Source organism: Balaenoptera borealis (genome assembly GCF_965194805.1).
Source record: "Balaenoptera borealis genome assembly, chromosome: 2".
NCBI classification, from domain to species: Eukaryota; Metazoa; Chordata; class Mammalia; order Artiodactyla; family Balaenopteridae; genus Balaenoptera; species Balaenoptera borealis.
Window position 1 is genome coordinate 111624120 of NC_138867.1, and position 20475 is coordinate 111644594.

A 20475-nucleotide genomic window follows, 5' to 3' on the forward strand; every position below is an offset into this window, starting at 1 on the left:
TTAACTATAAGGGTAGGAGAGCCACAACAAAAGGCTGCATGCATAGCTTTGTTAGGTCTATGACAAAGTCATGGCCCTGATACAAAATACACAGAACCCTGGAACATGGAACAGGGACATTTGGGTCAGTTAATTGAGAATTTTTAATTCCTGGATTCCCCTAAACCTTCAAGGCCAGGAGCAGCAGCTCTCTTCCCCATACTACAGGAGAGTAGCCTCTCCTTGCCTGGAATCCCTGCCAAGACTCCTCCTAAGGCAAGCGGCTCCAGAAGTGACGCCTACCCTCCTCCGGATCCTCCTTACCTCCCCTCATGGTCTCTATACTAGAGTTAGGTTTCAGCATAGCCTAAGCGGGGAAATACCGTCCCTGATCCACAAGGAAATAGCATATATATTGAAAAAATGACAGGACCTATGTTCTGGTAGGAACAGGGGTAACATGTGGGAATTTATTAACCTGGAAGCATTCTCTCATTACGCTGGGTTTAACATCCAAGCAAGGATACATAAAACCATCTTCATATGCTTCTGAGATGGCTCTTCAGTACTTGGATACAATTATGGCCTATGGAAATGAGGTGGAAATGCCAGAACTTTCTTGACAGTATCAAAGGAGTCAGAAGGCCCAGGGGAGTGAGAATGTCAGATTGTTTCTAACACGCAAGACCAGAGAACCTATCACCAGATTATATTCCCAAACCAAGTTCATCAGACACTCTCTTCACTAAGGCAATACAAAATGCACAGGTGCGGATCTCTAGTGTTAGTGGGGATGGTAGGATTCTAGAATAGCAGAGGCTGGATGGTGACACTTAAACAACAGAGGCAGAGTGGATGTAATTACAGACCAAAGGGACAACCAGAGGGCTTCAACCCACGGGATCTGTGGTGATGGCTAATACACCATGCTTTTCCTAGGAGTTAAATAAATGGGCAGATGACTATTACTTGACTTGTATAACAACCTCACCCCCAAAAGTAAGAGCTAGTGATCAGAAGGCTGATGACAACTGCTACAATGGAAAATAGTATTTCCTCATAAATTTCCCAGATTCAGGCCAGTTCACAAGCTCAGAGCCTATTAATTGAAAAGGAGGCCAAGTCTCTTTAAGGAAGAACCCTCCTATACTGCTAAAAGTATTTATGATAATTACTTCCCCAATCTTTCCCTGTAAGGGATATGTGGCTATCTCAGACTACTCAGGCTGCTATAACAAAATACCACAGACTGGGTGGCTTAAACAATAGAAATTTATTTCTCACAATTCTGTGGGCTGGAAAGTCCAAGATCAAGTGCTGGCCAATTCAGTTCCTGGGGAGAGTCTTTTTCCTGGGGAGAGTCTTTTTCCTGGCTTGTAAATATCTCTCTGGTGTCCCTTCCCATAAGGGCACTATCCCATCATGAAAACCCCACCCTCATGATCTTATCTAAACCTAATTATTTCCCAAAGGCCCCATCTCCAATCATACTTCCACACTGGAGGTTAGGGCTTTAACATATGAATTTGGGGGAGGAGGCCGCAATTCAGTCCATAGCAGTGGCCTTTAACCCAAGTAACTCTGGCCTGAGGAAAGGGAAAGACCCAGAGCTGTCAAGAGCTGTTGGATACAGAGTACGAGCTGGCCCTGATACCAACGGACAGGAAGCACCATTAGGGTCCCCCAGTTATACTGGGGGCTCATGAAAGCCAGGTGGTAAATGGAGTTCTCCTGCAAGCAAGTCTAACGGATTTAAAGATCCACACTGGATCTTTAGTAGTTCCCTGGTCCCTAAGTGCATAACTAGGAGAGATACACTTAGCAGCTGGCAAGACTCTAACATTTACTCCCTGTCCTATTAAATAAGAGCAATTATGGTAGGAAGGACCAAACAGAAGCCTCTAACACACCCACATTTTTGACCAATTTATTATATCAGAAGTAAAACCACCTCCTTGGAGGAATTACAGAGATTAGCACCAACATCAAAGGTTTTCTTCTTTATATCCTTCAGTATGGAGGATCAAAAGCTGTTTGTTTTTATGTGGGATGAATAGCAGTACATATCACTGTCTTGCCCTTAGGTTATGTTAATTCTCCGGCTCTCTGTCACAATATAGTATTTAGTGACTTTGTCTTGATATTCCATAGAACATCATGATGGTCCACTGTACTGATGACATAATGCTAATATATCATAACCTAGTGAGCAGATGTCCTAGTAAGATACATTCATACCAGAAGATGGGAGAGAAAAAGTATGATTGAGGGCCTTCCATGCTGGTGAAGGTTTTTTTACCTTTTTGTTCCAGAGTGAGTTAAGTGTATATAAAATTTGACAAAGTAGTAAAATGAACCCCTAGGACCAATATTATGGTTAATCTTATTTCATCTATATCCTCACCCCACTTCTTTCATTCCATATTATTTTGAAGCCAATTGGTGAAGTTATTAGGGATCCAGTAGTCTGAAGCATGCCAGGCCATCCTCTGTAAGGTAAAGGCAAGTTGTTGTACCCTGTACCCTCTACCACTAATAAAAAGACATGCTTGGTGAGAATACTACTCTAACCCATTTAATGGGTGCCTTGGAAGGCTCCCACCTTTGAGTGAAGCCCAGAGCAAGAGAGAGCTCTACAATGTGTCTAACAATAGTACAAGGTTCCCTGCCATTTGGTCCACATGACCCAGCAGAATCAATACTGCTAGAGATGTTCATGGTGATAAGGATGCTGGGTAGGGTCTCTGATAAGCCATAATAAAAGAGTTTAAGTAAGATCTCTAGGGTGCCAGAGCAAGGTCATGGCTTCTGTAGCAGGGAGCTATTTGCCTTTTGTAAAGCAGCTATTTGGCTATACCTGACAATGGGACATCAAGGGTCTATGCAACTAGAAATATCCAGTAAGAGCTAGGTATTGTCAAATTCTATCAAGTCATAAGATTAAGCAAGCACATAAGCAATCCATCATATAAGAGAAATGGTAGAGTCAGGATCAGGATTGAGCAGGTCCATACAGTTCAGGTAAGTTAATGAACAGAAGGTGTCACTCCATGACACCTACACCTCAGCTATACCAACACTTCTCCCTCAACTCAAACCTATGGTCTTACGGGGGTGTTTCTCTATAATCAACGGATAGAGGGAAAAAAATACTCAGCCCTGTCTCACAGGTGCTATCAGCCAAAAAATGGATTGTTTACTGCAACATAGCCCCACTTAGGAGTGGCCCTAAAGGACAATGGTGAAGGGAAATCCTCCCAATGGTCCAGCTATAAGCAGTGTACTTGGGCATTCGTTTTGTATGGCAGGCGAAGTGGTTCAAGGTATGGACTTACATATACTCATGGGCTATGGCAAACAGTTTTGTGAAGTGGTACCTGCTGGCTCTCACACATGTACACCCTGAAAGTGCAGGGGAGTCGACCAGTGGAGCCAGAACTAGTAAACAAATGCCTCTTCATTCTCTAAGGCTCTTTAGAAGGTCCCAGCTGGATCAAATCCCAATTACCCACAGCAATTAGGGTTGGGAAAAAGCTAAGGCAAGTGAAAAGAGTGAGGCACTTGCCTCAGGTGCAGAATTTAAGGGGGTGCCAAGAAATTCAATAATCAAGATAAATAATATTTTAACATAGTATTTTTAAAAATCAAAACCAATATAAAAATCCATGATGAACAAAACATCAAAATTTTAAGATTCGATCAGTTATTACTAATTTTTTCCTTTGGTCTCAAGCTCTAATGTCACAGCACATCACTGTCACTGATCCTGGTCAGTACCAATGACCAGCTCAATTACACAGTCTTGTGTCGGCCTTACCTCCTTCCCTGTTCACTCTCCCTAGTCCTTCACTCCTTTCCTTGGGATCACTACTATAAATAAATGATCTCCACATAAATTCTTATCTCGGGCTTTCATTTTTTATTGGGGGACAGGGGAGGCTGAAATCTAAGCTAAGTAAGACAATGACCACAGGAAATATTGTTCAAAGAAGGATTCTTTTGAAAGGAAAGGGAAACACTATTAACAATTCTACTGGACTAATAGGCATAAATCAGAGCTCTCCTGGCACATCTAGACATATGGTCTTATTACACATAAGGAAACTGAGGTTCCAAGGGGGTAGGAAGCCCCTCTCCCTGTAGACTGGAGGCTACAAAAAATGAGGCAGAAACGTCTCCCACCTCTTAACCAGGGCCTGGAGAAGCAAACACACTTGTACAAAATCTCCAAAGAGATGGGCCCTTCAGCCTGTCAATCACATCTGCCTCAGGAACCCCAGGACTCCCACTGCAGGCCCAGGCTAGCTCACACAACAGCAGAGGGGCCTTAAGCCTGGACACGAGCAGACTGGTCCCTGCTCTGGTTACCCTGTCAGAACTGGGCGGCAAACTGGACCTTCTCCTCCTCGCTTCCTCCTTCCCTCTGTTACCGGACCATGGGCTGTCCCTTCTGCAAACTTGAGGGCTCCAGTCCAAGAAGACTCTGGCAGCCAGCCTCGATGAAGAGCCCCAGGGGATCAAAATCAGAGCCCAGGAGTGGTGACAGCTGGGCCTCCATTACCGTGCTCTCACAAAGGACCAAGCTCCGCGTAGTATGTTCTCCAGAGGCCCCAACAGGATCCTGGGACGACCCGGTAGTCCTTGCTCCCCACCTCCCCTCAGTCCAAGCTTGTCTCTGACGCACAGCGATCTTGATCATCTCTGTTTCCCCCTTTTCAAGGCGAGGCTCCGGGCTGTCCCGAAGCCGCCGGCAGGTGACTGAATCCAACTTGGGCGTTAGTGAGCGCCGGGTGGGCGGGCGCCGGCCACTTGCGCTGCGGCGGGCCAGAGGAGAGGGCGCGCTCCTGTCGCCCCTGCGCCCGCAGAGCACCGACCCCACGCACTCGCCCGTCAGCGCCCCGCCCGAGGCCCCCTTCGGGCTGGAAGCGTGAGAGGAGAAACCCCTGCCCGGGACGAGGCCTGTGGCGACGCCGACAGAGAGGGCCGAGGGCCGACCTCTCAAAGACCTTGCTCTGCGGCCTCGACTCTTCCCATTCGCCCGCTCGCCCGTGAGGCCCTACCCGGCAGCCCGGGGCTGGGCGCTCAGCACCTAGGGGGCGCGGAGGCCGGGGATGCGGCGCGGGAACTTTTCCGTACGGAGGCGGCACCCATGGCCTCCTAGCCTCCCCGGGGTGTCTGGCGGGGTCGCCGGGGGCGGGGAGCGGAGCACGGGCGGAGCCGCCCCGGAGCCCCACCCCAGCCAGCCCGCTGCCTCGCCCTGCCCCGCCCCAACCGGGATCTGGGTGTGGTCCCGAGTTTCTACCGTGGCTTCCAGCTTTGCGTCCAGCTCCCGGGAACCTTCCAAGGCCCGCAGCCCGTTTCCTGGGAACGGTGCCGGCCGCGCGCCTCGTTTTCCCTCAGCCGGCCTGGCCCGCGAGAACGTTCTGACGCCCCCGGGGAACGCCCTCCACCGCGCGACACTGTCCGGGGAACGCTCTTATCATCCCTCGTTGCCAGCTGCAGAGTAGCGGCGGGGAGCATGCAAGACTACGACGAGGTGACCGCCTTCCTGGGCGAGTGGGGCCCTTTCCAGCGCCTCATCTTCTTCCTGCTCAGCGCCAGCATCATCCCCAACGGCTTCAACGGTATGTCAGTCGTATTCCTGGCGGGGACCCCGGAGCACCGCTGTCGGGTGCCGGACACCGCGAACCTGAGCAGCGTGTGGCGCAACCACAGCCTCCCGCTGCAGCTGCAGGACGGCCGCGAGGTGCCTCACAGCTGCCGCCGCTACCGGCTCGCGACGATCGTCAACTTCTCGGCGCTCGGGCTGGAGCCGGGGCGCGACGTGGACCTGGAGCAGCTGGAGCAAGAGGGCTGCCTGGATGGCTGGGAGTTCAACCAGGACATCTACCTGTCCACCATCGTGACCGAGGTGGGTATGTGAGCGACCCAGTATCTGCATCAGTCCCCCTCGAGACGCCCTGGCAGTGCCTGGGTCAGCGTCCCCCACTCTTCATCAAACCTGACCAGCAGTCACCTGGGTTATACATCCAATACAGGTGTGCAGCCCAAGAGAGCAGGACTCAGGCTCATTCCCCATCGGTTTGTCTCGTAGGGAGGGGATGAAGAAGGGAGAAGGGAAGCAGATGTCAACTGCCTTTTCCTCTGGCAGTTTCACAAAAGACGAAGTTGTTTCCCAAGAGCCTAGATACCGCCAACCCCAGGCTCCCCAGATGGACAGCCTGAGTCAAGTTCCTGCCGTAGGCATGAGGAGGGGGTGTGGGGGATGCTGCTGAGCCACCTGTAGACACAAAGAAGGGTCTTGCTGCTGGGCAGGGCATGGGCAGGTGTGGTCTGTTCCCTGGTCACAGGCTTCTGGAAGCATCACGGGGTCTCCTGCTCTGCCATACAACTATGGTAAGGCTTGGGTCCTGTCCTGAGCCTCCAGTTTCTCTGAAAAGGAGCAGAAGGCCTCCTGATACTGATGGAGTACAGGGAACTAGAGGAGGCATAACCCTGGCCCCAGGGCACTCATGAAGGGCCAGACTCACAGAGACCGTCTGAGCATAGGGCCCAGTGGTGGACAGAGGCTCCGGCTTATGCCATTAGCCGCTTAGCATCCTAAGTGGTTTGGTGGCAGGATTTCTAAGTTTCTGCAGTCAGAATACACACGTACTTTGTCCTCTGCATTTCCTGCTTTGCATCTGGTAAGGGCCAGGTGATGCTACGTCAGGGCACATCTCCTTCTGAGGAGGGTATCCTCACAGACTAGTGTCCTGCTATTAATCAGGCAGGTAGGATTCCCAGTTTCTGGCCCATCCTCTGCTCTATGTGAAAACCTGAGCATGGCCTCTGCTAGTCTTTTATCCCCTTCCGCAGCACAATGTGGCAATAATTAGACACCATGTCTGGCCTTGCGCTGAACACCAGGCTATACACATCTGGGGTGTGGGGTCTGCTTTTGAAGCTCAGATACCCACGGGGACACTGGCTGTGTTAGAGAGAGCTAACATCAAACCTGGTTAATAACAGGGTTCTGGAACCTGAATTCAAATACTGACTGGCTTGTTGTGTGACCTGGGGCAAAAAAACGGCCCTCTCTGTGGGAATAGCAGGGTGAGGAACTACTCTAAGAAGGGATGATAAATTTGAACTGAGTCTGGAAATATGAGCAGGACTTGTCCAGGCAAAGAACATGGACGATTCTGGGAATGAGATTTCATAGATCAGGGTGGCTTGGAGTTCAACGGATGGCAGGTGAGGCTAGAAATGCCTACAGGGGCCTGTCCACAGTGGGCCTTGTAGGAATGTTGAAGAGTTGAGTATATTCTGAGGACAGTGAGGAAATAGTAACGGTTCCAAGGAAGGGGTAACGTGGTCAGATTTGTGTTTTTAGAAAGAACTGTCTCAAGCTGCTATGAAAATCAAGAAGACCAGTGAGGAAGCTGTGGGAGTTGCTTTAGCAAGAGATTGGTGGCCAGCTGGGAGTGGTGGCTCTTGAGTCTATAAGACCTGTAGAAAGTGGGCTCAGCCTATGGAGCACCTCTGGATTCCCCCAGCATTGGTTCCATGCCTACCTTGGGCCCTGAGGTGGCCATGCTTCTCTGGCTTTGATCCCCTAGCAGGGGCTCCTAGTGCTTACCCACCCTCTGCCCACAGCCTGATCCTGAGGGATCCAAAAGTAGGGGCCAGCTCACCCCACCTCAGTTCCTGGAAGTGTGGTCAGCACCTGAGCTGGAGCTGGCCCTACTGGCTGCAGCCCTCCTTGACAGCTGGGTTGACCTGTCTCTTTCCCCTTCCTTACTGGTTTTGTTCACCTCAGGGTGTGAGGGGTAGGTGGCTGCTGGCTTACAAGTCCGTAGCTATCCCTGTTGTACCCTGCTCACAAGGGCCTGGGGACACCTCTGGGGATGCACATCATCACACACTCACACACATGAACCACGATTTGCTTTTTTCAGCAGGCTTTCCCTTCCTTGCTTCCTTTTTGGGTGCTGGGAGTAAAATAAAAGGCAAAGGAGCACTAGTGATTGGGAGGAAGGAGGGGAGAAGCATGAAAGTGAGTAGGGTGGGTGGTTCTTCCTAGAAAGGTGGTGGCACAAGGAGGAGCTCTGGAGTCAGACAGGTGGGTCCGTTCTGACCCCACCCCCAAGCACTGGGCTGACTTCAACAGGTTGCATCACTGCTCAATCAATGCCTCAGTTTCCTTATCTATAAAAGGGGACACAAGCAAATGAAAAGATGCTCAACATCATTAATCATTAAGGAAATGTAAATCAAAACCACAATGAGATGTCACCTCACATCCATTAAGTTGGCTGCTATTAAAAACAAAAACAAAAAACAAAACAAAACAAAACAGAAAAATAACAAACAAGGATGTGGAGAAGTTGGAACCCTCCTGCACAAAATGTAAAATGGTGCAGCCACTATAGAAAACAGTGTGGCAGACTCAATAAATTGAAAATAGAATTATTGTATGATCCAGCAATATCACTTCTGGGTGTATATTCAAAAGAATTGAAAGCAGGATCTTGAAATATTTGTATACCCATGTTCATGGCAGTATTATTCACAATAGCCAAAGAGGTAAAAGCAAATCAAATGTCCAGCAACAGATGAATGGATAAATAAAATGTGGTATATACATACAGTGGAATAGTATTCAGCCTTAAAAAGGAAGGAAATGCTGACACAATGCTACAACATGAATGAAACTTGAGAACATTATGCCAGGTGAAATAAGCCAGACACAAAAAGACAAACTGTATGATTTCACTTATATGAGATATGAAGAGTAGTCAAACTCATAGAAACAGAAAGTAGAATGGTAGTTGCCAAGGGCTGGGAGCAGAGGGAAACGGGGAGTTATTTAATAGATATAGAGTTTCATTTTGCAAGATGAAGAGTTCTGGAGATTGGTTGCACGATAATGTGAATATATTTAACTCTACTGGACTGTACACTTAAAAATCGTTAAGATGGTATATTTAATGTTGTGTGAATTTTATTACAGTTGTTAAAAATGAGAATCATAAGAATGTCCAGCTTATCCGAGTTGTTGGGAGGATTTGATGAGATCATGTGCCATACTATATCCCGTAGCACCAGCAAAATGGGCATCATAGGTGGGTGGATGAGGAGTGGAAAGGGCAAGACCTCATCACCTCTGGCTGGGCACGATGGGCATTGTGGGAGCTGTTCTAAGGTCCAGGTTGCAGCCAGTATAATGGGTGATGAGACTTGCTGGAGGCAGAGCCCCTTTCCCAGGGTGGAATTCTAGGGCCCAGAGAATAGGACACAGGTCTGAATCTGCTGTGCCAGGGGGAGAAATGGCCTCAGCTCCCCAACAAGATCAAGCCCGGGGGCCCTGAGTAAGTTCTCTGCATCTCTCTGGCACCATACAGGTAGAGGGACCACCCTCAGATTGTCTCTGCTTTATACCTCTGAAGGGATCTCCTGATGGGCATACCCTCTGGGACAGAGAAGCCCACCTGAGCCAACCCCCTGACCCTTTCACAGGGAAGACGGGTCAGCCAGGGGCCCAAGGATGGCATGTTCTGCTGTGGAAATGCCTTTTAGAGAATGCCAGGAGGTGGGAACCTGGTGTCTGAGTTGGGAACTGTGTGGGTGCGTCTGCCTGTGTGTATAGGTATATAAGGTAGTTTCCTTCCTCTAGGAACTCATGGGTGGAGCTGCGGGCAGCTATGCCCTTCCCCATGATAGAACGTCCAACAAAGGGCCTGGGCCTCTGGAGGCACTAGCCTTGTGATGTCTTTCTTGGGACCTGGGGTCAGGGCTTGGACAGAATAGGACACACTGATTCTCCACCCACAGCCCAAAGGTATGATATAGGAACAAGGGAGCCTTATCCTCTGCTAACAGGGTGCTTATGGGGGGCACTAGGAGCAGCGAAGGCGGGAACAATGAGACAGACCGAGCCGGGCATCTGACTGACAACTACATAGGACTCCATGTGGCAGCTCATAGGGATGTACCTCTTTTGGGGCCTGGGTGGGCTCTGCCAAAGGTGAAGAGTTTAGCTGTTATCTTTCCATCAGGCCTGCAGGCTGCCCTGGAATACTGCTGGCTAGAGTGAGACTGGCAACTTGGCTGTTGGGACAGCCTGAATATTAACCAAGTTCACAGCCCAGACCTGCCCTCTGGCAGATTCCAAAGGGGATAAAGTGGGGACCTCTGCCTCCAGCCAGCACCAACAGACACTTATTTCCAGTCAGTGCTTCAGAAAGAGAACAAATAAAGGAGACTGAGGGGCTTTCCCTAGCTATGGCCTGAATTTGCTTATCTGTTTGTTTATCAGCTGCCTCACGCCAAACAGTTTGCCTGTTGCCTCTAAGCTCTATTCCTCTGACAAATGCCACCAGGATCTCAGAATGTGCCTTTGTTTCGAGGCTGCTTCACCCGAACCTCCTGCCAAGTTTCTGGACAAACAGACTTTGTCCATCTCTCCTGGTGGGCAGCAGAGCCCTCACACTTTGTCCAAGAGGTAGGGTGGTGCATTGACAAAAACAAGGCTTGGCAGAGCTGGTCAGAAGAGCTGCAGGTGCCTCGGGCTTCTGAAGGGACTGTCATTTCTTCTTTGTGACAGGCTATATTCAATTTATATTCAAGGCTAACGCAGGCCTGCCTTGTCATCTGAAGCCTTGGTATAGTTTTAAGCATGTCTGTAGAGTCCAAAAAAAAAAAAAAAAAAAGGCAGGGATCCCCATTTGAAGCAGAGAGAATGGAGGCTCTGGGGAGAGGCTTGGCTGACTCACATGCCCTAGCAACTGGCACAGACAGTCCAAGGCTGGTGGCTCCTGCTCTGTGTTTGCAGGACTGGAAGGCAGGTTCATAGTGGCACCTTCCAGAGTTGCCCCTTGGTGCTACATGGCTGGCACAGACCCCATCCTATTTGCTCTCATTCCCAGAGTGGAGCCTGTTAGAGCTGTGTTGGATCTAATGTCAGGATGCAAGTGGGAGAGCCAGGTCCCTGAGTGCCCCTTCTTCCCTCAAGCCCCTCCATTCCCATCCCCACCATCCCATTTAAACTACCTGGGTCTTCTGCTTTGGCTCCACCTCTGATGACCACAGAACTGAGGCCTCTCCACCTATGGGTGCTTTTTCTTTACCTCTAATATAAAGAAAAAAAGATACTGAGAACATTTTAGGATTTAGCCTCCCTCCATCTCCTGAGCTCCAAGTTGCAGAGGCTAATTCCTGGTGACTGCAGCCAGGAGACTGGGGGATCCCATCCTCCACTCAGACCATATTCATATAGTGGCGCCTCTACTCCAGGTTTCACAGGCTGAGAATATTGAGGCCCTGGTTGCCCTTGTCCCAGCTTATTGTAGAGTGGAGATTCCATGCCAGGAGAGGCAAGCCAAAAAGAGGGATGCTACCACCTCCAACCAGCCTCTAGCTCATCAGGCAGGGGGTGTCATTCTGAGGGCACTTTCCCTTCCCCCCAGTCCTGGAGCAGGGGCTCAGAGATTTTCCCCAGGGGAAAAGTAGTCCATAACAACAGAGAGCTCTGAAGCTGTCCCCACAGGAAATAACTTCAATTGAAACAAGATGTGCAGAAGTTGAAGGCTAAGAGTGCTCTTTAAAACAATGGAGACTGTGGTAGTAAACAATTAAGGGGAGACTGGTAGCTCCATTTGAGCAACAAGCTAACCCATAGGGCAACTAGATTACCAGAGAGAACCAGAAAAAGAGACAGCTCAGAGCAGTCAGGACAAACCTCAAAGACTTGCCTCAAAACTACTCCTTCAAAGGAGCTTGAGTTTAATTGAACTAGACTATGGAATGATTTGTGCCCCAGGGCATTGTTGAAAACAATAAAGGAATGAGCCAGTTATTGGTGGAGCCTAACAGCTAAGTGTGATATCAGCAGAGGCAAACAGCTTAAAAGAAAAACTGCAGAAAGAGACAGTCAAAAAGAGCCCTGCTAAAACCATTGTCATCCCAGGGTGACTGTGTACATGCCCAAGGCTGTGCCCTCTGTGGAGCAACAACAGAGGCTTCACACTGTAGGGGAAATAGTCTTCACTAAGCGTCCAGCCAAGTCATTAAACAAGTAAACAAACGAAGACAAGCACCCCCAGGGTTGGGGGTGCTGTTCAATGCTCAGAGTTTCCACAATATATTTCCTGAAATGTCCAGTTTTTAACCAAAAATTACAATACATGCAAAGAAACAGGAAAATATGACCCAAACTCAGGGGAAAAAAGCAGGAAATAGAAATTGCCTGAAAGGGCTTAGATGTCAGATCTAACAAAAACTTCAAAGCAGTCATTATAAATATGTTCAAAGAACTAAAGGAATTCATGCTTTAAAAAGTAAAAGAGGGGCTTCCGTGGTGGTGCAGTGGTTAAGAATCCACCTGCCAATGCAGGGGACATGGGTTCAAGCCCTGGTCCGGGAAGATCCCACATGCCACGGAGCAACTAAGCCCATGCGCCACAACTACTGAGCCTGCGCTCTAGAGCCCGTGAGCCACAACTACTGAAGCCCACATGCCTAGAGCCCGTGCTCTGCAAAAAGAGAAGCCCCTGCAATGAGAAGCCCACGCACCGCAACTAGAGAAAGTAGGCACACGGCAACAAAGACTCAACACAGCCAAAAATAAATAAATAAATTTATTTTTTAAAAAGCAATAAAAAAAAGTAAAAGAAGGTATGATGACAATGTCCCATCAAATACAGAATACCAATTAAGATATAAAAATAAAAGCTATAAAAAAAAGAATCAAATAGAAGTTCCAGAGTTGAAATATACAGTAACTGAAAGTTAAAAATTCACTAGAGAGCCTTAATAGTAGATTTGAACAGACAGAAGAAAGAATCAGCAAATTTGAAGACAGAGCGATATAAATTATGTAACCCAAAAAACAGAAAAAAGGAATGAAGAAAAATGAACAGGGTCTTAGAGAAATGTGGAACACTATTAACCAGACCAACATGTGCATAATGGGAACACTAGAAGGAAAAGAGAAGAAGGAGCAGAAAAAAAAATAGTGAAAGAAATAATGGCTGAAAACTTCCCAAATTTGATGAAAAACATTAATCTACACAGCTCAGCAGCTCAACTCCAAATAGAAGAAACAAAAAGAGTTTTACACACAGACACATCATGGTAAAGTTATTTACAGTTAAACACCAAGGGAAATTTTTAAAACAGCAAGAAAAATAGGACACATACAAGGAAACCCCAATAAGATTTATATTTGGCTTCTCATAAGAAACAAGAGAGGCCAAAAGGCAGTGGGATAACATACTCAAAGTGCTGAAAGAAAAAACACATCAACCAAAAATGTTGTATCTAGCAAAACTATCTCTTAAAAATGAAATAAAGACATTCGCACACACAGACACACGCACGCATGCACACACAAACCTGAGAGAATTTCTTGCTACCAGTGCTGCCTTACAAGAAATACTAAAGGAAGTTTTCAGGAATATTTTTTTTTTTAATGCACAACTTATTCTCTGAAAACTACAAGGCATCTTTGAAAGAAATTAAAGAAGATGTAAATACAGTAAGTCCCCTACATATGAACGTTCAAGTTGTGAACTTTCAAAGATGCGAATGTGCGTTCGCGTGTCCAATCACATAAGGCGTGAGTGAAACTGCAGCTTGCCCTCTGTCTCTCATTGCTGATGATCCTTCAGCTCTACCATCTCCCACCCCCTCTCCCTCCTCCAGTCAGTAACTCTTCTTGCCTGTTCACTCCATGCCAGCCCCTGTATGCCAGCTGTTGTACTGTACCACTGTACTTTTCAAGGTACTGTACTGTAAGATTAAAAATGTTTTCTTTATTTTTTGTGTTTGTTTTTTATGTATTATTTGTGTGAAAAGTATTATAAACCTACTACAGTACAGTACTATATAGCCGATTGTGTTAGTTGGGTACATAGGCTAACTTTGTTGGACTTACGAACAAATTGGACTTACAAATGTGCTCTCAGAACAGAACTCGTTTGTATGTAGGGGACTTACTGTAAATGGAAAGACATCTCACGTTCTGTTCATGAAGCAGAAGACAATATTGTTTAGATGGCAAAACTCCCCAAATTGATCTACAGATTCAATACAAAAGGTGTTCAATATCATTAGTCATTAGGGAAATGCAAATCAAAACCACAAGGAGATACATCTTAACACCCCTGGGATGGTTAAAATTAAAAAGACACACAATAGGGACTTCCCTGGTGGCGCAGTGGTTAAGAATCTGCCTGCCAATGCAGGGGACATGGATTCGATCCCTGGTCCAGGAAGATCCCACATGTCGCAGAGCAACTAAGCCTGTGCGCCACAACTACTGAGCCTGCGCTCTAGAGCCTGTGAGCCACAATGACTGAGCCCGCGAGCCACAACTACTGAAGCCCACGCACCTAGAGCAGGTGCTCCGCAACAAGCGAAGCCACCACAATGAGAAGCCCGCACACCGCAACAAAGAGTAGCTCCCCCTCACTGCAACTAGAGAAAGCCCACATGCAGCAACAAACACCCAACCCAGCCAAAAATAAATTAATTTAAAAAAAAAGACACACAATAACAAGTGTTAATAGGAATATGGAAAAATTAAAACCCTCGTTCATTGCTGTTGGGATTGTACAATGGTGCAGCCACTTTAGAAAACATTTTTCAAAAAGTTTCTCAAAAGGTTAAACATAGATTTATCATATGACTCAGCAATTCTACTCCTCATATATACCCAAGAGAAATGAGAGCATATGTGCTTGCAAAATCTTGTACACAAAAGTTTATAGCAGCTTTATTCATAATAGCCGAAAAGTGGAAACAATCCAAATGTCTATCAACTGATAAATGGCTAAATAAAAGGTGGTATATCCATACAATGGTATATTATTCAACCATAGAAAGGAATGAAGTACTGATATTTGGTACAACAACATGGATGAACCTTGAAAACATTATGCTAAGTGAAAGAAGCCAGTCACAAAAGTCTATATATTGTATGATTCCACTTGTATAAAATGTCCAGAATAGGCAAATTCATAAGTATATTAGTGATTGCCACAGGCTGGGGAAAGAGAATGGGAAGTGACTACTAATGGGCATGGGGTTTCTTTCAGGGGTGATGAAACCATTCTAAAATTAGATAGTGCTGATGATTGCACAATTCTGTGAATATAGTAAAAACCACTGAATTGTAAACATAAGAAGAATGAATTTTGTGGTGTGTAAATTATACCTCACTAAAGCCCTTATAAACAAAAAGAATTAAATAGCCAACTTTTTCCCCCCAATGGTCAGGAAATTTCCAGTTTTAAGTCTGCAACTAAGTTGTAAAGAAGAAATTGTGGGTGGATATATATACTATCATTAACTAACGACTACTTCCTCTTCTTCCCCCCGAATGAAAAATATAACTGTAAGAGAACACATAGAAATCCATTCTTAAATGAACTATTGCTAGTTTTTCATTCACAGCTGTCTCTGAGATTGAAGTCCATTTATAAAGGGATTTTACACCTTGCGGTAAAAGCTTTTCTGGTTTTTAGTCATTGAATAGAAAGTTCTCTTTTCTAACAATCTCTACTGCCTCATCAGGTTTAAGTATAACCCGCTTTGCTTATTCATTAATGCTGTTTGTTATAAGTCATGGTTTTGGTTAGGACTAAGGCATGAGATCAATAGAAAGGGAACTACCATTTAATGAGGCCTGTAATGTGTCACTGTCAGACACTCTACTTACATTTCCTGTCCAATGCTCATAACAACCTCAGGAGGGAGTATTATTGTCACCTCTTTGAAGATGAGAAAACAGGCTAATGGAGGTGAATGAGTGGCCCAAAGTCACACAGCTGGAAGTGGTAGAACCCAAGAGAGTCCGTGCTCTTTGCTCAACATCAGGCTGCCTTCCAGAGTTCTCAGTTCTATGCAGGTCACAGGGATACACTTATCTTTATGGTCCTTTATGGCTTTGGTAAAGGCTAAAATTGCTAGACTTTGGTTTCTTGGAGAGTTCAAGGTTGAGGGTGATTTTCAAAGGACAGTGTGTGAGGGACTTCCCTGGTGGTGCAGTGGTTAAAAATCTGCCTGCCAATGCAGAGGGTTCAAGCCCTGGTCTGGGAAGATCCCACATGCTGCAGAGCAACTAAGCCCATGTGCCACTACTGAGCCTGTGCTCTAGAGCCTGTGAACCACAACTACTGAGCCCGAGTGCCACAACTACTGAAGCCCACCCTCCTAGAGCCCGTGCTCTGCAACAAGAGAAGCCACAGCAATGAGAAGCCCGCACACCGCGACAAAGAGTAGCCCCTGTTCCCTGCAACTAGAGAAAGCCCGTGCGCAGCAACGAAGACCCAATGCAGCCAAAAATAAATAACTAAATGTAAATTAAAAAAAAAAGGACAGTGTGTGATACCACACATTTCCAAACTAATTTTCCATTACTCCTAATTGTTCAACATTCATTCATCGACAATTTGTTAAGCATCTACCATGTGCCTAGCCTTGTACATGCGTTAGTTATCTGGAATGATTATATGAATGTGTTCAGGTTTTAGAACTCTGTCCATCTGGAGAAGGTTGAGCAGGGGGTGCCTCTTTTCCTCTCTAGCCAGAGAGCACAGTGGCCCAGAACAAAGCCCACCCCACCCAGGACGGCTGGGCTCATGCATGCACATGTGCACACCTGATCTGTCCTGTAAAGTATGCTTGACCTTGAGCTTTGTGGAGGCAGTGACCATGTCTGCTTTGTGCCCCATACACAGTCTGGCCCAGAGCATGTGCTCAGTGATGGTTGAATAAATGGTTAAGCAATTCCTTTTACCAATCCACTAGAACTCAGGCTAGTCACTTCATTGCCCTATGCCTTCATTTCCTCATTTGTAAAATGGGGATAAAGAAAATACCCATTTCACATGGCAACTTTGAGATCCCATGAGTAATACAAGGCATACAGTGAGCACGCAATACACTGTACTTGTCTTTCCTATTATTATTACTGTTGAGGGCATGAGATGCATATTCTTCTAGGCCAAGAGTGACCTCATGTCGCCTATTACCTTGTGACGTGGTTTTTTGTTTTTTAAAGCAGAGCTGAAGGCTAGATGGCCCAGCCAAATGGAGCTTCCTCTGCTCTGTTAGGGAACATTGGTCTAAGACCTTGAGGATGAGATAGACACAGTAAACCTGTGAGAGCACATCCAGTGCCTCAACCCGGCACAGTTTGGGACATTCTACTCTTTGTCTATGGTGTGTGTGGGAATGTGGGTTATGTTTCAGAGATGGTAGTATTTGACCTTAAAGCACAGCTCCAGAGCGATGCCAGGCAGCTCCTCACCAGGCCATCAGCCATTAGCCTCTGAGCTGACTGTGTGTATGTATGTATGTTTGTGTGTGCATGTGTGTACACACATGTGCAGAGACCCACGGGACAGTTCTGTCTCATCAAGGAAAAGACTGTCTCCCACTGGTCCTGCCATGTCATTGTTAACCACAGGGAGTTCCCTGGGACCTGGCTATTGAGGCCCCAAGACACACCCCTAGAAACCCCAAGGGACTGGGGCAGGCAGGGCCTGGCCTCCTTAAGAATAGCCCCGTGGAGAAAACAGCACCCCCTACAGGCTGGCAGCTGATTTATTGGACCCCAGTTCCGTAAGCCACAGCCAAAACTTTATCTGCCAATCTTATCCTATTACCAGGTCTCTTGCAGCTTTCGAAAAGACTCTTTAGGTACAGTAATTCCCCAAGAGGGAACCCAGCCTTGGAACCAACCATAAGTAGCCATGAGGTCCAGCTGCCTTCCCCTGCCAGGTGTGAACAGGATCTCCAAAGACAGATAGCACCCTCCAAGGGCCTGGGGCAGATGGCTGCTGTGTGCACATGGCCACCTTCTGTGCTGCATGGTGTTGACAGGGCTTCTTGGGCCCCTCTTCAGGGAAGGAAGGGGGACCTAGAACCATGGCCTCATGGCCTCCAGTAGGAGAGCAATGGGGAGCTGGCCCTCACCTCACCTTTCTCAGCACCCAATTCAGAACTCCTTTCCTTGCTCCATTCCCCAAAGAGACTAGGCTTGACCCACTACCAGGGCCAGCTTCATGGGCCTCAACCCATGCAGTCACACAGGACCCCACACTTGGTTTTAATGCTCTGCTATTGACGTCTTGAAATTCTTTTTTTTTTTTTATAAATTTATTTATTTATTTTTGGCTGTGTTGGGTCTTCGTTGCTGTGCACGGGCTTTCTCTGGTTGCAGCGAGCGGGGGCTACTCTTTGTTGTAGTGCGTGGGCTTCTCATTGCGGTGGCTTCTCTCGTTTCGGAGCATGGGCTCTAGGCACGTGGGCTTCAGTAGTTGCAGCACGTGGGCTCTAGAGCGCAGGCTCAGTAGCTGTGGCACACGGACTTAGTTGCTCCACGGCATGTGGGATCTTCCTGGACCAGGGCTCGAACCCGTGTGCCCTGCATTGGGAGACGGATTCTTAACCACTGCACCACCAGGGAAGTCCCGACGTCTTGAAATTCTTAATCATTTTTCAACAAGGGGTCCTGCATTTTCAGTTTGCACTGGGCCTGCAAATTAGGTAGCCAGTCCTGTTTACTACCTTTGCTCATGCAATGTCTGGCTCCACATCTAACAGCCTTCCTCTTTCCTTTCTTTCTCTAAGTGCTATCTATCCTGCCCAAAGGCAATGTCCTGACAGAAAAATATTTTAAAAAACACAAAGGAGAGCACATTATCTTTGGAAGAGCTTTTCTGCTTGACTGCAGATGGAATGTTGATGGTTGATAATGGACGGGTTAACACCCCTACCAAACTTGGGATTTTCTTGGCTCTGTCCAAGGCTAAAGGCTGTGGTGTGGGGGAGATCTTCTGCCCCTAGTCCTGGTGTCACATTCCTTGAAGAAGTGTAGGGCGTAATAAACTCGTTTTGTCTGGCCTTTGGAGTTCTTGTCCAAAGCGGTACATGGGTACAAGGTTAAGTTCTGAGGCCCAAGTTGGTATTTACTTGCTATGACTTCAGGCAAACACCAGTCTCAGAGCCTAAGTTTACTCTTCTGGAAAATGGGTTATACTCCACATCATGAGGCTTTGGGGCCGCAATCACTAACCTCTCTGTGTGTTGGGGCAGATCCCAAGATCTTTTCTGACACTTTGGCGAGTGATGTTTTAGAAGTGGGTGGCCATTAATTCAGGTACCTGTCTTGCCTACCCCTTCTGACCCGTGGCCTGGCAGGGCACATGAATCTGGCCATACAGTTTTGGAGGGTTTGTGCCCTTTCCCCTGAAGCCTATTCAGGTACCCCAGTTGAAGCAACACTACTCTGGGTATGGTTTCAGACTTATCCTCAGTTGTGCCTGAGGGGTAGAGAGCAGAGTTTCTGGTCCACGTTGTTTTTCTTCTGCAGAGCTGTGCTTGGGCGTCCCGCCTGTAACCAGCATTGTGAGAGCAAGGAGAGGCAGATTTATGAATCTTGTTATTGTCTCCAGGATGGGGGTGTTCTCAAAGACATTATCCTCAACATCACAGAGTGGCCCCTTTGTGGAAGGAAGTATATAGGAGAGGCTTCTCTCAGGTCTCAGTACTCAGAAAAACTGAGCTTTTGCAGAATGAGTTTATCACTTTGCACACCGTGATCCTGAGAGCTGAGCTGCTGGGATATTCAAAGCCAGATTTCAGGGATTCCCTGGCAAGCAGACAGGCCTTTGGGCAGGACAGCCAGAGGTCAGTCTTACCCCTGGCTTGGTTATTTTGTAACCCCTCCTCCCCTGAGATTTTCATTTGCCCGGATTCCCTTAGCTTTTTGCGGTACACATTTCCCTTGTATGTATCCTTATAAACGCCTCTCTCTGCTGCAGATGGGGCATGATATAAATATGTGAATTCATTTATAAATCTATTTCAGGGAAGTTGTGAGGATTAAGATCTAAGTTGCTTTGGGAATGTCATGGGAGCAGCACCACTGCTGAGTGGGGCTGGGATTGGGTGGGAGGCAGGGGATTTTTCCTATAGTCTGGATCATCGTGTCTTACACGGCAACGCCCTGACCACAGCCCCGAAATACTTATTGGCACCACCTGCTTGTTTTATAATTAATGAAAGCTCACTGAACACACTGAAATTTCTGCAGCCTCCCCTTGAGATTTTGCTGAATTGAGTTAAGAGCTGGAAACTGAAACTCTGCCTCAGACTCTCATTCTATGGGTCCACAAGCAGGGACTTGCTAGGGCTACCGGAGCCCATGGGCCCTGGGGAATGGGAGGGACCGCACTTCTGTGAGGACTGCATGGGAAGGAGGGTGGAGGAGTGCAGAGGGGAGATAAGGAGCACTGGAGAGGGGTGGGAACCCCACCCCTAGCACAGTGGAGCCCCGGATCAGGCCCTCAGTGTGGCCTATGGTATAAGTGGGCCAGGGAGCACAGGGTTCTCTGGAGGATTCTGTTCAGAAAATATAATCACAGGACCCTGGGGACCGCATGCACTTTTCAACAAAGTAGAGGAATCTTTTACAACTGGATCATGTGACCATGCCCTCTACCC

The 20475-nt window shown here is 47.3% G+C and overlaps 1 protein-coding gene and 1 long non-coding RNA gene across 9 annotated transcripts in view; one reads left to right on the forward strand and one right to left on the reverse strand.

Moving 5' to 3' along the window:
* Window positions 1–1233: 1233 nt before the first annotated feature.
* On the reverse strand, window positions 1234–4637 carry LOC309622832. The gene is made up of 2 exons (XR_014241161.1): window positions 4541–4637; window positions 1234–2468 (listed from the first exon to the last, which is right to left on the reverse strand). It is a non-coding gene; the product is annotated as an uncharacterized lncRNA (long non-coding RNA).
* SLC22A4 (solute carrier family 22 member 4) overlaps window positions 2461–20475 on the forward strand; it is a 56111-nt gene continuing 38096 nt past the window's right edge. For 2 of the 8 annotated variants that reach the window (XM_082378971.1, XM_082378968.1), the window contains exon 1: window positions 5259–5890. In XM_082378971.1, the coding sequence (XP_082235097.1) occupies window positions 5498–5890 (393 nt within the window). In that variant the 5' untranslated portion in view covers window positions 5259–5497. Of the gene's footprint in view, window positions 5891–20475 lie in introns of all 8 variants that reach the window. The other 6 variants (XM_082378973.1, XM_082378974.1, XM_082378970.1 and 3 more) reach the window with 6 other exon arrangements.